General features: G+C 43.9%; 1 protein-coding gene across 1 annotated transcript in view; it reads right to left on the reverse strand.

Moving 5' to 3' along the window:
* Positions 1-16,701, reverse strand: part of TACC2 (transforming acidic coiled-coil containing protein 2) — a gene marked incomplete at its 5' end in the record, with an annotated part of 132,698 nt that overhangs the window by 97,678 nt on the left and 18,319 nt on the right. Inside the window, one exon of the mRNA XM_082309124.1 lies at positions 5,623-11,406. Coding sequence (XP_082165250.1) covers positions 5,623-11,406 — 5,784 coding nt within the window. The remainder of the gene's footprint in view (positions 1-5,622; positions 11,407-16,701) is intronic.

Genomic DNA, 16,701 nt, shown 5'->3' on the forward strand with positions numbered 1-16,701 from the left:
GAAGCACTAGTGCAATGCAAGCATGCCAAGACGCAGAAAAACTGGAAGGAAGCCACATCCAAGTCATGGAGAATATGCCTGTGTCTGTAATTGCTGTTCTCAGAGCTGCCCTCCGCAGGGTTCAAAGCTGGGGCTAATCCTACTTTGCATATTCTATTAGAAACAGGGACGGTGGAACTAGCTCCATGGTATCCAATTTTGCAAGAAGCCAGAAGATACAGCGTTGGAATAGAGAAAATATGGGGATCTGTAGGATACGCGAAAACAATTTTGAGAAAATAGGCAGCTTACTTGGAAGAAGCAAGGCTGAAAAACACATCTGGGGAAAGCTAATCAGAAAAAAAAAGTAATCTGAAAGTAATTTTTAACTTAACGAGAAACGAAGACAAAAATTGATGCTAAAGTGCCTGTCCAGACATTGGACAAAGTATCAGTGTCCTTGCTGGATTTCTTTAGCAAATGCCTATATTTGATTGAATGAATGTAATTTCTTGAGAAACATAAAAGGATGTGTGAAAAAAGTGGCTCATGTATTATCCATCCATGTCAATGCCTACCCTAAAAATATGTGGCTAATGTTCTCAAGAGTGTTACAGAATGTTTTCAATACAGCAAGAAGTAGCAGCAATTTGGCAGGACCAGAGATGATTTACTTCTGTACTTTTGTGTAGCAGAGGCATACGTAAATAAAATAAAAAAATAACCAGCACGGTATCGCATACCTAGTTTTCCATTGGTATGTGCTTTGAGTACAACAGGGCATACCATCAAATCAGCATTTTCTAAATACTTTACACTGACTTAGACGCTGCCTAAAACAGTGGTGAGTTTGGTCAGTGGCATCCATTAAAGTAGATGGCAAAACTCCCTTTCACTTCTTAGAAAGCAATGTGAGATGTCCGCTGGGGAAGAGTGAAGTTATCTTAATTTTGCTCTTCTGCAAATAGAAAAGTACCAAAATTAAATATCACAGACTTCACACAGACAAAATTCCCACAGAACTCCCCGTCCAGTTAATTTAGTTAAGGACTGCAGGCCGAGCTGCTTGTACCTCCAAAAGCACAACTGTACCAACAGCTGCACCTACGGAGGATAACAATGGCAGTAAGATGGGAGGGAAATATAGAGAAAGAATTCAGATGCAAAGGGAGAGGGACAGGAGAGACAAATAGCCTGATTTATTTTGTGCATTTCATTTATGTGTAAATCACCTTCAGCTGTTTTTCCCTGTGATTTGTGATCCTGAGACGCTGCACACCTGAGTTAATTTTGAAGGCAAAAAAAATAGGGAAATAAAGCAAGCTGCATAATCACTGTTTTGATAAATTTCCTTTTAACTCCAAACTCTTGTTTTCAGATGCTAACGACACAAAGCCTTAGCGCTCAAAACCCACTTGACTGATCTGAAAAGCAGTTCTACATTCCATACCTCATCCAGCAGGACTGTTAAAATACTTAATACTGTATTTGTTATGCAGACAAAAAAGACCAAGTCAGTATTTACTAAGGAGCGAACATTCTTTTCGGACTTATTGAACTTGCCAATTTTTGATAGCAAGAACAAAGCATGAAGCAAATCCAAAAGTATGTCTGGACCAACTTTAGAGATCTTGTCTGATCTATGCATAGGACATAAAGAATGTTTTTCAAGTAGCTTTGCTGATGCCAGCTGCTGCAACATACTTCCCATATAAGAATATTGTTTAGATTTGTAAGTGATGGGAGTCAATGCAACAGAACTCTATTCTCTAAAAACCAACGGCAGCGACAGGAGAGCGCCTACGATACCATGCTGTAGCTGGGAAAGGGTTCTGCCAGTGGAGCTTCTTGCAGCGTCAAAACTGTGAGGGAACACTTGTCCCCAAAGCAGCATGGTGCTACAGCCTCCTCGCCCTTTACGGCTAGCTTTATGTGCCGCTCACGTAGTGAGCAGCATGTCGAGGTACAGCCAGCAAGGAAGGTTCAGGCACCACAGAGAAAGAGTGAGCACCTGCATGAGTACAGCTATGAAAGCACTGCGTCTGGTCTATTGATTTGCATAGACAGGCTGGAATAAGGATTGCTTCTGCAGCATAAGCTCCAGGAGTTGGTAGCACCAGAAGCTCTGGAATGCCAAGCCTGCACAGTGCCCTCCTGCATCCGAGGCCCGTGCAGGCACGGGGTGCGTTGCTCAGCACTGCAGCCAGCGCAGCCCACGCCGCTCCGTGCAGCAAACCGGTTCTGCCGAGGGGTGCAGAGGAGAGCCTCACCTTACTACAAAATGAGTGTCATTGCTTGCAGCAGGTTTACGGCTCCTTGTGCTCTTCCCTCACCAGCACACCCAGCCCCAAGCCGAGGCTGTGAGCATCTCCACAACCCTGGGACACCCAAAGGCCTGTTCACAAGCCGAGCGTTTTGCCAAACCAACAAATCAGCAAATGATGCAATCTCTTCCCTGTACCTTACGTATGCACATCTGGGAATGACTTCACAGTCTCCACTTCAAAAAGCTCCCGCGGCCCTTTTTCCAAGAGACAATGGCAGTTTGCACATACCAGCCAGATGAATTACAGGGGGGAAGTTATCAAAAAACTCCACACCGCCTCTAAACACCCCTAAATTTTGCCATCATTTCCAATGTTGTTCCATGCTCTGCTCAACATCTGCCATACCCCACGATGCAAACAGGAGCATTTCAGTGGCATAAGGTATAAGGACTCCCTGTACATATATGAACCTCCTTTCTCCCTCCGTACAAGAATGAAGATGTATGGGTGTAGACATTACAAAAGGAGGAAAAAACCAGACCCTCAAGTCCTGATCTTCCTTTCCAAGTAAAACTCAGACAGCAAAATGGCACGGCTGGACGCCCAGTCGTAAAGTGGGAAGGATGACATTTTGATGCCCAGATGTGGCCACCATGAACACAGGTTTTCAGTCACAGATTCAGCAGAGAGACAGAAATGTCAAAACCATCAAAGAAAGGGTTATTTTTTACTCCTTTTCAGTGCTGACAGACAGGTTTGCCAAAATCCAACCCTTCCCTACTTCTGCTAATAGCACAGCTGTACTTCCACAAGAAAGTGGGGCTAATGCTTCAGCCACTGCCTCCTTTCCAAAAATAATTATCCTTTTTACTGAAGATTTGAAGGGAAGTTATTGATGCTGTACTATTGCCTTCAGACACAAAGGCTCTTCTTATTACCACTGTCCCACTCCTAAAGGAGGTGGGGGCAGGAGTGACTGCAGACAGTTCTTGGACCTACTGTTCATCACAAGACCACCCCCCTCCCGGTGCCATAGCCACGAAGGAAAGAAATTCCTCTCTTTCCTCTAGAGGAGGAAAGCCTAAGAAGGACTTAAGAGTCAAATGACACAACTTTGCCCCCTCACCCGCAGTTCAGTGGGGTTTCAACATCAGAGATCTTATAAGAGATGGAGCTATACAGAAGCAGTGCGGTGGGGAGAAAACTGCTGAAATAATTCAGAACATACCATTTCCTTCTCCTAAATATAATATACTTCTTACTACTATTTATTTTGAGAGCTGGGGAGGATTCTTGCTCCCTGGAGTTCTTTCCACTGGGCCCAAATCCCCTCTTTTAGAAATGCGCACCTTTTTTTGCACGGCTCTAATAGTTTATCCTCTGTAAGGATTATAGGGCAATAAACAACTGGAAACCACTCTGCAGCAACAAGTGGTGTGATCGGAGTACACAGGGTATGGAATACAGCTTGAAATTCAACTGTACAAAACCAGTTTTAAGCTCAGAGGAAAACTGGACTGGTCAGCGTGTTGGATCCACTGAAGACAGACCAGCCAGCTCAACTAATGCTTTCTACTTCTCTTTCGTATTATAAATGCATACTCCTCTAAGAAACAAGCCTGATCAAAAGCAGAGGCTCCTCTCTACCTCTGAGAGTCCCCAGTGTTTAAGTCTACAATACTGCAATCGCATACGGCTCTGCAGGCAGTATCTCCGGCGTGCGTATGCACACTTGGTATGTGTGTGACACCACTTACAGCTGCAGTCCAAAAGTAGCAGCTGCCTGCTGATACAAACCCTCACGCTGGAAAAACAGGTGATAATGAATTCTTAAAGCATATGCAAGTATTAAGCAACTACTCCATGAATTGCCAGCAGCTGTTTCAAGAACCCTGCCCTGCTTGCCACAGGTATTTATTTAAAGTATGATACCCGCCCTGATAGAAAACACATGCGTAGACATATGCATGTACTGCCCCATAGTCCCTTAAGGCTTCTGAACCAGGCCATGCCAGCAATTTGTTTGGTAATTTCAAAGCTACCCACTGTGAAGCTTCCCATCATATCAAGGGAAAAGAAAAGAAAGGAGCCAGGGAGAAGTAACAGGGTCTAATTTCCTTGTCATTTTATAGACAGATCCTTAAAGAGAAAGTCATATAGCTGTTCGGATGTCCAACACTTCTAATATTCTTTTAATGTACATTTTGCTGACACAATCAGACCATATTCAGTCTCCCTCCCAGACTCACATACAACAGGAAGAACTCCCCCACATTTTCACAACAACAGAAACACTTCAGGTATTCTCACTTACAATATGGTTTTATCATTTTACCCTTTAAGGAATGTGGCACTGAAACATTTTCCCTCCTTATTCAGTTAGTATCATCTAATTTTTGGTAACACTTAGACAGATTCCACCTATGCAGACCATTCACTGATGTTGTCTGACATAGTTCAGCTTTTCACTGTACCCTTCTGCTCCGCTGTTGTCCCAGCAGTTACAGCTACAGCTGCCTCCCCCGGTACGGGACGGAGAGGGACAGCGTGGAAGAAAGTTGCTGAGGTTCCAGAGGAAGCAGTGCCATGACTAGATAAAGGGAAAGCATCTCTTCTAAGATCATAATCCTTTTGAATTAACTGCACATCAAACCGAGAATTCAGACAGCAAAGTAGAAACTCACAAAAAAAAAAAAAAAAAAGTCTTAACTTTATTAAAGCAGTTACTGCTTGGTTTGGAAAATAAAAAAAACCCAACAACTCTTAGGCTCCACAAATCCCAGCTAAGAAGAATTCACATCTGAAACAACTCCATGTCATTAGAAGCACTGAATAACACAGTGATCAAAGGCACTGTCAATACAATTCTATTATATGGGAGGATAAGAGGGAGGCCTAGACAGCTAACAGTGTGAGTAATTGGGTTATACTGAAGGCTTGTTTTTAAATACTGCAATCCACCATGTGAATGCCGCAGGTCTCATTTAACTGGGTCACCAAAACTTAGGCAAAAGCCTACTAACTTAAGGCTAGGAAGTGCTATTTGTTTGCCTAACTTTAGGCTACAAGATGTGAACACTGGGAAGAGTAAGCAAATCCACACAGGTAAGGGCAGGAATCTGGACCGGCAGGTGGAACAGGTAAGAATTGTGCTCCTCAGCTTTCAGGACCCCTCTGCCCTTACAAATTATTTTGAATTTCTTCCACACAGTTCACATTTAGAAGCAACAGAAATTTAATAAAAATTTAAGAACAGAGTAAGTGCCGTGCCCTCCCAAACCGCCCAGACAATGGGTATCCGCCTTGAAAATTGTATCCCTATCAAGCCCCAGGGTCCTGACAACCATTTCACATCATAGTAATTTAAAGTAAATACCTTTCAGTAGGTAATCCTGCCACAGCCATGTCTTGAAGTTCATTGAGGTCAAGGTTCTTAGGCTCAGTTAATGCAAGCGGTGATAGCTTTCTTTTGGCATCCTGAAGTGGGCTTTCACATTCTGAATTCATCTTGCTCGGCTGATTTTCAGCAACAGTGAGATCTGTGCACGCAGAATGCTCACCCTGCTCCATCACAGGAACGGTGGGAGAGTGATTTTTGTACAGGTCTGTCTCCTGCTCTTCAGCACTCGTGTTTACAGCTAAGTCGCCTTCACCAGTGACTAACATCCTTGCAGTACCTGTTTCAGGGATGTCTCCGGATTTTTCGTTACCTGTCTTTGCTGTGCTCAACACTGTGTCACTGTTCTCTTTTACATCTCCCTCAGTCATATTGCTAGATTGTAGTTTAGAGTCAGTTTGCAAGCAATCACCCAGGCTTACTTCGTTTTTTAAGTAATCTATTAACCCATGCATGGTCACTTTGTTTTCTTGCTGTGCATCTTGTGAATTTTCCAATGTTTCCAAGCATTTCCTATTTACTGGATCATCCTGTATCATCTGCATGTCATTCTGAGACTTAATGTCATGCGTAAAATTGCTGCAAATGGGTGTCTCCTGATTTTCCCCAGGTGACACATTAAAATTGTCTGGCAATTTTTCATGAGTGTAAGATCCTCCCAGGACAAGTGTTGAAGCTGCCATGTCAGAGATGCTCTTGGCAACATCTGCATCACCGTACTCACTTTTCTCCTGTTCATTTGGCTTAGGATCCTGGCACTGTTCAGTAGGAAGACTTACATCCTCTTCAGATGAAACTGGTTCTGCATTACGCTCTGTAATTAAGTTATTTCCCTCTGCGGCAGCAGCATCTTCCGAGTCCCTCTTCTGCACATCGCCTGTAGAGATAACAGCTACAGTGGGTTGTTGCTTGCTGTCAGAACATGCAGGGAAGTTCTCAGCTGCTGCCCCATCAAATGAAGCTGGTCCTTGCTTCTTTATCTCTAAGCTTATTAGCGATTCAGGATCAACGCCACTAGCACACACGCCTTCCTTTCTTTCCATCTCACTGCTCTCTGGATGCTCAGTGGTTTTGGCTGGCTTTTGCAGATTTTCCGGAGCACATTCAGCAGGTGTAGTGCCATCCAATCTAGGAACCACTTCTAAACAGCTACCGGGCTGCCCATTTTTCTCAGTGTCCTGGAGACTGGCTGGTGGCAGCTCTGCCACTGTGTTTTCTTGTTGCAGAGATTTGCCTTCGGCAGCTTTGCAGGCAGTCTCAGTAGCTAAAGACAACTCTTGCCCCTCTGCTTCTGAGGTGCCCTCGGGAGCTCCTTCGCTCGCCTTGTTTGATTCTGAAAAGTTCTCAGCACCGCACAGTTCTGCTGTATCCTTGGCCACTGGACTCTGCTTGAAGCCTGCATGGTTTTCAGACAGAAGTTGGGGTAATTCAGCACTCAGTGTGCTGTGGACAGTTTTTTTAAATATCTGGCTGATATGCTCCCTGAAGTCTGGGAGGCTGGAGCCAATGTCCAGAGAGCTGCAAGTCAGAGCCTCATGCTCCCTTCCAGAGCTCTCTGCAGGCTGCTCGGAAATACTGATCTCTGCCCTGGTTATGTTATTATTTTCTTTTGAAAGCTCTTCCATTTTTTCTGAATTCCCAGGTTTCTCTAAGATCTTACCGTACTTGTCATCTATGCAGATATTGGTTGCAATTTCCTCATTACAGCCTTCTTGTTTACCAACAGATGAAAGGCTCAGCAGCTTCCCTTCTAGAGCAGGGAGAGCTAACAGAGACTCTGCTGAACTGTCACTTTGCTGTTCTTTGAAGTTTACCTCACTTTTTGTCTCTTTGGATTTAATTGCAGATATCTCTTTCTTCAGCTTCTCAGAATTGAACTGTGATAAGTTTCCAGCACTCTGCCCCACACTTAAAGTCTCTGGCAGGGCTAGACTTCTGTCTCCATCACCCTGAAAACTTTGGTCTGGAGCACCTTTTTCATTCACACGCACACTCCCTGCAGAGCTCTCTTCTGATTTTGCTGGTTTACCTGTATTTACCCTGGGTGAAGGACCTAAGTGCACAGACACCTGAGAACCTGCAGCAATCTGCAAATTAGAGTTACCTTCTAAGGCGCTTTGGCATGCTACAACTTCCAGCTCATTATTTAGTAATTCCCCCCCAGTACCATTGTTCGTATTCTTTCCAGGTTGCTGGCTAGGATGGCTGAGTGCAGAGGGTGGTGTAGAGGGGGCTGTAAAATTTGCTTGACAATAACCAGGCTCCTCTGGTGTCTTTTGAATGCAGCTGGATTCATATGACTTATCAGCGGGAATTACTTCCCCGTGTGCCTGCAATGGTGAGGGAGATCCTCGCGCCCCTGGACTTTTATCACTTTTCATATTGCTTGTTTCTGTGACAGAAGCACTGTCCTCACAACTTATCTCCGTGTTTCCATCTTTGCGGATGATTTCCCCATCAGCAGTCAGACTTTCAATCTTTTCTGAGTTTTTTGCCATTAATGGCATTTCCCCTTGAGTTTCTGGATGAGATATTTGAGGATCATTTTTCTCCGAATTATCAGAAGTATGTGCTATTTCTGTATCACTTGGCAAAGCCTGTGATATGTTAGTGCCACTTGCAGAATTCTGTGTCCCTGGAAGAGCATTTATAGCAGCAGCACGGCTTTCACCAGTATTATCCTTTATCCTGCATACGCTGCCTGGCTGTTCATTCTTGTCAGATTCTTTAGAAAACGTATCGCTATGACATGCTGCTTCATGCTGACTAGCTGAGATCAAAGAATTATTACCCTGCTCGGGCTTGTTTGAGTTTTGCTTACTGCGGCAGTTTTCTTCTGCCTTGAGATCAGTTTTGTTTTGCTCGTTGCAATCTTGCAAATTAAGCATGGTCGCAACAGAAATATTTTGCCCGTGTTCGCTGCTGCACATCTCTGACACCACAGCACCGCTTTTATCCTTGTCCTTTTCTTTTGCTGTGTCAGAGTCGCATTGGATCGGTGCCGGACCTAGCACAGAAGATTCTTTATTGAGGCTGTTTGAAATGTTTAGAGGTATTTCTGGTATGTTGCTGAGATTATTTAGGTCCAATGGCCGTGCAGGTTTTAGAGGCCTTTCGTTGTGTTCCTGATCGTCTGCTCTTGCGACAGTTGTCAGACTGCTTTGCTGCTTCTGTTGTTCGAGTCCTGTATTTGAAACCTCGCTGCTCTCACCAGCAACAGACACCAACTTCTCCATTTGCTTTGCCTGGGGAAGAGCAGTTGGAACACCTGCATTTTCCTGCAGTTCTCTGACACTGCACCGCGGGGCCTCAGAAGCGCTGCAGGTGTCACCCGCGGAGGGGCCGCTCCTTTCACTGATGTGCCTGTCACCCCCTTCCTCCACGGCAGCTTGCTGAGGAGCGAGTCCTGAAGTACCGGCTACAGCTCGGGAGGTTTCTGAACCAGCCATCTCCATCCCTCTGTGACTTTCCGCAGCCACTTGCTCCTGCTGAGCTTGCATCAGCACATCCGCTTTGCATTCACTTTTCAGTGCCAAACCTTTGTCCTCCACAAAACTTTTCACCGCAGTTTGGGGCTTCTCTTGTTGAATACCCTCATTTTCTTTACCATCCAGGGCACTGCTTTGTGCAGCTGCAGGTCCTTGCTCTGGATCGCTGCGAGGCACTTCAGTGATGTGCCCGGTCTGTTCTTTGGTTTCTGAAACCCGCGAGGCCTCCTCAGTTTGTACAGCCACGCGGTCCGTAGTCCCTGCCAACTCATTTAAGCCCTGGAGCTCGAGTTCTGATTTGGACATTTTTGCACTTTCTTCTGACTTGCTATAGTGCTTAGGCTTTTCTTGACTCTCAGTTTTGCATTCAGGTTCTAACACAGTTTCTCTAGCAAAAGCCTCTTCCCAGGAGTCATCCTGCTTACTCTGCTTGGTATTATTGTTCTTGGAGTGGAGGAGCGATGAACTGTGTGCACCAGCTAAACAAACCTTTTCAGTCCCGTTATAGCCTGGCTGGCCCAAAGTTTTGTCTTCTGCTTTGGTGTTAAAACAATCAAAACCCAGTGGGCATTCTTCCCTTGGAAACTGCGGTGAAGCCACGAGCTTATTCTCCAGGTCATCTGTGGCAGCTGTTTTCTCTTTACTCATTTGTTGTTCAGGTTTACAACCAAGAGAATTGTCTTCAGGTGATTTAAAGTTACTGCCTAAATTCAGAGGCTTTTCCCCAGCTTCTTCCCTTAGGTCACCTGCTGGAGTCTTTTCGCAAAGACTGAATTCTTCGGAGTTGTGTCCCAAGTGGGTATTTTCTGTGTCCTGGTGGTGGGTGCTAACAGAGTTCAAGAGTTGTCCTTCTGCCCCACTTGACCCCTCAGGTAATTCCCTGGTGTCTCTCACTTGTGCCTCCTCTGTTCTGATTTTGTTTTTTTCTCCTGTTACGTTCACCTCGATTTCTTTTTGATTCAGCTCTGTGGATCTGCTCAGAGAAGTACTTAATGCATATTCTTCCAGTGATAATCTTTTATCTACCAGGGAATTTTCCTTGGTGGGATTGATAACGCTTTCTGTTTCAGAAAGTGTGGTGCTTTCTCTAGACACATCATCAGCTTTTATAATTTCATTGCTACTGGCTTCATCTTTTGGGCTTTCAGTTGTGACAGCTGATTTTTGTTCTTCCTCGCACTTAAATGATAAAGGCAGACGGAAATGCTCGGCACTAACAAGCTCATCCTCCTTTTGAAGCTCTCTTTGAAAAATGGGTTCGTTTTTTTCCGAGGCTGTTTTCACTGCTTCACTCCTTATTGGATCTTGAGAGTCATTTCCAGGCACATGTTCCCTCAAAGGCTCTTCAGGTTTTGGTACCAGGAAGAGATTGGGAGGGTTAGAAGGCAACTCTGACATTAAAATACAGGCTTCCGATTGCTTCCCTTGGCTTCCAGATAGAGCTGGGTTTGCCTCATCCCTTTTAGCTGTTGTTACAGCCCCCATCCATAGATTACAGACTTCACTGATCTCAGTGAAGCCCTGAGCATTCACAATTGCTCCAAATTTTTCACTGTCTGAGCCTCCTGTTGCTGGATAATTTAGGATTAAGGTTTCCTTTTTCATTAGCAGACCCTCTCTGCCATCTGTGTTCTGTCTACCTTGCTGCATTACAGTCTGCGGCTGACCTACTTCCCAAACTCCTCGCTCCTGCTTGGCCTCCTGAGCAGTAAAATAATCTCCTGCTTCTTTACCCTGGGGAAACGTGCTGACATGTGGTTCCCTCATGCCACCCAGCTGTTCGCTCTGCCAGAGCGATCCTAATTCACTCAAACTCATTTGTGTGACTCCTCGCATTTCTGTAATTGCCACAGGATGGCTGGGCTCCAGGCTGGGGTTCCTGGGATCATTCTCATTGGTTTTGATAGAAGTGGCAGCAATATTGTCACATTTTGGGCCTCTGCCCACAGATAGGGCATGCGCTATTCCTTCTTCTTTGTCATTCGCTGGACCTGGGGATGGCACTGCTTCCTTGCAATTTGAGGTTGGTAACTTGTCATTGTTGCTTGTAAGACCTGCTGTGGCATGTTCTTTGGCACCGCACGCAAAAGGCGCTGAGGTAGGCGGACTTATCTCTCTTGCTTCTGCAGCCTGCTTTAAGAAATCAGAGCCTGTTTGTCCTCCGTGTTCTTGCAAGATACTGTTCTTCTGTCCTGTCACCTCTGAAGACACCGTGCTTGAATTTGGATTGGATAAATCTTCAGCACTGTAGCTACTGATGCCTTCGTTACTGATGCTGCCAACAATGGAAATGTTTATTCGTTTCACATTGATAAAGAAAATAAAGAAAAGAATAACAATAGTTCGTGCCATTGACGGTTCAAAGCCATGCAGCACATGCACTGAGAAGCTGATCATCTGCTTTTAGGAGCTAAACTATCAGACATACATTACAGTGATTTAAACACTCATTACTCTGGAAAACATGTCCCTAGCCTTACCTGACAGCCACTGTGCTCGTGGCATGCATTTAACCATTCCAAAATTTGTCTTAGTTAAGTGTGGGGAGAGCGGATGCACATCTAACGGTCTAAGGGAGCAACATGGGAAAAAGTGACAAGAATACTGGAAAAACCACCAGTACCTCAAAGAAAGGTTTTTAGTTCTGCTTCTATGAGACTACTTTGCAGAAAGCTACAGGCCGTGCAATCCACAGTAATTGCTGTTATCTGGCTATGCTTTTATTGTGTAGCAGAAGATTAAGAAGGGCCCATCTGTTGCATGTTTTCTCCAACTAATCAGCACAGTCGGTTCTCACCAGAAGGTCAAAGGTCTCACCCTGCCGCACGATGATACACACCCTATGAGGTCATTTTATTGCAGTGTTTGATTTCAATGCATATAAGCTATAACTGTTTGTATGATCTCTCTCCCTGCCCATTAAAGATAAGGTAGAATAAATGGAAGCAGAGATGATGTGGGTGCACTAACTGCAGAGAAGGAGAGGCTATTTTTGATATTTTTCACGTGGACTGTGTGGACCTCCGTTTCCATACCTAGGTTTGTAGTGATGGAATGGGTTAACCTCGTTGTCTCCCTCACCTCCCCTGGGAAGCCTGGGCATATTTTCATTGCCTTAGGGAACATGGAGTGAAAGATCAATTCAAAACTGAACCTGGAATTGTACCTAGGAGCAAGGGGCATCATTTACTTAACATGAAATAATAAATGTCCCACCTGCCCGCCCCATGCAAAGGAAGATAGACAGACAACACGGTCTCAGATGCTGGGGGGTCAGTGTGACAGCAGTGCGCTCTAGTTCCGTAACTGCACGCAGAGAGCTCGTTCATGGTGAGCCCGTCACTGGGGCTTTGCCACAGCTCAGCAGTAACAGGCTACATTTCAGAAATTCAAGGTGCCCTACAAACTGGAGTGATAAAAAGATGCTTAAAACACCTTCTGTAAGGCTGAGCATAGATTGGATTTTAAGTAATCTCCAGAAATCTGAGAAGCCTCTCTCTTTTTCTCTGCCCAAGTTTCACACACGTAAGACTTGACCGAAAAGCAAGTCAGTGACCAGCTCTCGGGTCCCTGCAGCTTAGGTCTGTGTTTGTACAAACGCTGCCCCTTCAGTCGAAGCAGCATTGAAGCCCCACGCTTTTGGGCTGTGCTACAGTACACAAAATGCGCTTCCAGGTGGGGTTAAATCCCCTCCTTATACTGAGGACTGCCCAACGCAACAATTTCTTTATGAGAGGGCTGCAGGTAAAACTGAAGGTGAGCCTGTCTTCGACCCTAAAAACCTTCTTCAGAGTCATTATGATGGAAAACGAACTAGTCTTTAAAGAGCTATTGAAATTTGCCTGTATTTAGGGTAAGCTTCAAAACTAAGGTAAAGTATCTGTACCATACAATTAGTTTATAGTTTAACCAAGTTTCAGCAATGCTTGGCATCAGTTTGTACATTTAATTTATAACACTAATACATTTTATTTAAACTTTTAAAAATTCTTTTGCCCAAAAGTTTGTCTTTTCCTAGCATGCTGAAAACACCTATCCATATAAAACTTACTGAGACTGGGAACACCACAGGTGGCAACGCAATATCTGGTGTTTGTTGGATCATTGACAACACGGGGCATGATGGGACGTGAACAAACAACAAGGAGATGCCAGGAGGCTTTCCCTAAGGAAGGAATAGACTTTATCATTTGACATTAATTTTGCACTCAGGGACTCTTAATTAGAAGAGGAGGGGCAGAAACCACAACACTGAATTGGGGAGGGGATGGAAAAGTGGGAGTCAATTGCCATTCCAGCTTTTTGTTCCTGTTGCAGGTTTATCTTTTTACTGATTAAATTGCTCATTAGCAGCTGTGTGCCCAGGGTTCTTCAACCTGGAAGCATGTTCCTGTCAGAGACATGGTCTTCAGGGGAAGAACAAAAGTGGGTGCAGGTTGGGGGGTGGCCCTCTAATCTCTGTGAAACTGAGGGTTGGAAAAAGTAGAAAACACCACCTACAATTACAGATTCTCCTTATCACTTATCTTTAACCTCTGATTCTTTACTTGTTCTTAATCCCACTTGTCAGCTGAGTTAGGAAAAGCATGGTAATAAATCTGGGATTGAAACATTGGTAATGTTTATCATACAGACCATACATCATTATATATTTGCATTTTACAGATTTCAGCTGACTGAAATTTCTCTACGACCTTTACAGATATGACTTCTTTGTTACGTTAGACTTCTATTTGCAACTATTAAATATGGAACAGTTCCAAACACATCCAAAGTGGTTAAGTTTTCTTGAATACAATTGCTAAACCCATGAACTACCTACTGCCATGCTGGTAGCAACTTTGTGAAAGTAAACCTGTGACTTAGCAGGTTCAAGGGCAGATGACAATCCTATGAACTAAGCTATTCAGCACTATGAATCAACTAAAACAGTTTTTCTGGCGTTCGATCATGCTGCAAACTGTTCATTTTACTCAGGAGTAGATGAAGGAATTGGGTCAACTTCGTAATTAACGTATGCTGAACAGAATTACAATGACGGTGTTGGCACATGCTGTGACAGTAACTTAAACTATCACTTTTGGAATGAAGTAGTACACGTTCATCATCTGTGCTACTTCTGCTTCCTTCAATGTTTTATTCAGGACATAACAGAGAACTGAAAGGTTCGATTTTCCAATCGTACCAAGATACGTCCAGACTGACCTGTTTGGATACCTCCATTTATGTTTCTCCTTCTGATGTAGGTAACAAGGAAAACTATATCGGGAACATATCCTACATCTTCCTTTTCATTTTTTTGTGATCTTGCTTTTCTGTCTGCAAGACACTGCTGGGGTTGGACAAACATCTGTTGGGAATGACTTAAGCACAGTTGATCCTGCTTTAGGGCAGAAGGATGGACTAGATAACCTAAGGTCACACCTAGTGCCGTTAGCTTCCACTCTTTTTAAAAGGAATACCACTACAGGGAAATGACACCACATGCTGAAGATAATTCCCCTGCGTAAAACCCAATCTACATGAAAAAGCATTAGCAATCAATAATTACCTGCAGGGAGCATGTATTTTCAGACAACCCATTCAATACGATCAACATAAAGATATGACCCTAAAAGTTGGGGTTTTTTAAATACAGGAAAATAAAATGCGTTCTCTTTTGTGGTTACTTGATCTCTTTTTTTTGAACTCTGAACTAGCTTGGTCTTATTAAGGGAAAATTTCATTCATATTTAAAACAAAGCATGCAAATGACAAAGCATGAAAGAACAGTGGAGTTCCTCATAGTTCGTGTGGAGCTTAGGGCAGAAAGAGTCATTTTGCTAGGAATAATTGCTGCACGTAATTGATGATATGTTAAAAAAAAAAAAGAAAATGCAGTCATGCAAAGACCTAGGTGCATATATAACTTGAAATATGCAAGTCTCCCACTGCACTCAAGAGTGATCAAAGGGAACTTTTCCCTTGTCTTAGAAGTTAAGCACACAATTAAGGATTTGCAAGTTCAAGGCCTTAACATACTGACCATATGAATGCTATCCTTCCAGTTACAACATCGAATAACAATGAGTTAAATCTCTATATGTCTAAAGTGTTTATTTTGCATAAGTAATTACTGAGAAATTGCTTGTTTGGAAGCACATTGCAAATTTACCAATTAATTTTTAATACCTGTAGTTAACCTCTTCCACCTTCAGAATATATTGTGGCAAGTTCGAATTTTCCTGGAACAAATCAAGAGTACTGCCCAGTTACTAAGATGTTTATTAGGACAGTACTGCCTGGTTTGTGTTTAGGGTGTGAATCTATAAAGGATGTTAAGAAATCGATGACTGATGGTGCATCTCCCATAAATACTTCTCGATTAAGAGCCATACCCGATCTACCAGCCATTAACACTTGAAGTCGCAACTTCCATTGCTCTGTGTCGCCATCCATAGCAAAGGCAAGGGGACAGAAGATAAAGCCACACAAAAGCTCTCTCACTGGTGTTTACTGTCTGAGGGGGGGTGGAGGGGTGGGGGGTAGAGATGCCCGAAGATGTTAAGCCTGCTTGATAAACGATAGGAAATGATGATCGAACAACAGAAAATCGGAGATAATCTAAAATTTCCCTTTCTTATTCCTTTGCTTTCCTTCTAAACCATGCAGTAGTTGTTGAAAGGACAGGCAGCCTTTCCAACTCAGTCACACTTGCGAGGGAAAAACACCAAGTGCTGAAGCCTATGAAACCCAGAGGTCACATACGCTTGCTCTCCGTGCTGATGTAACTCAGAGCCTGAGTGGTTCTATTCCCAGGAGTGCAAGAGCCTGAAATCTGAGGATGAATTTAGAAAGCACTGAAGGCGACAAATGCACAGCCAGCTCTGCAACCATGGCACACGCATAGCTGCTTCTCAAATGTTTCTGTTCTGTTTCCCCTGACACACGAGATCAGCATCTACATTTTGAGTTTACACATTTGGACATGCTGTACTGGAGGACTTGAGTTAACTTAAAGAATCCTGCACTTTAATCTGTCCCTAAGAGGTACTGAAAGTTAATTAGGAACATGGAAATAATTTCTACATTCCCTTTAAAAAAAAAGTCAGAGTTTTAGAGGCAGAGCAAGTCACTATTTCAACTTTTCAGTGTAAACAAACACATGAGAAATCCATCATTGCTGCTAACAGCAGCCAGCTTCCCCCACCCTCCCTGTATATCTAAGCTTTCAGGAAAAAGTGAAGCAGGAATAATGATCTATATGATCCTCCTGGGAACTGTCCTCCCCTTCTCCCCCCACCCCCAATCACTTTTCACCTCCTCCTTCCATACACAGAATAAAATGCAGGGCCTGCAATGTTTGAAGTATGACCGAACTAAATTATTCTAACATTTAAAAAGTAAGCTGTACTACTGCTGCAGCAAGCAAACACGGCCAGATCTTCAGTTCCAGTTCCACAACCGGCTCCTGGTCTCCATCCCAGCTATGCGGAGAGTCAGCAGGAAGCACGGCACGGAACGGATGGTCCCGCAGGATGCGTGGCAGCCTCAGCCTGTCGTTCTGCAGCGGCTCTGGGGGTCCCACAGG

This window comes from Platalea leucorodia, assembly GCF_965183815.1.
Source record: "Platalea leucorodia genome assembly, chromosome: 4".
Classification (NCBI taxonomy): Eukaryota; Metazoa; Chordata; class Aves; order Pelecaniformes; family Threskiornithidae; genus Platalea; species Platalea leucorodia.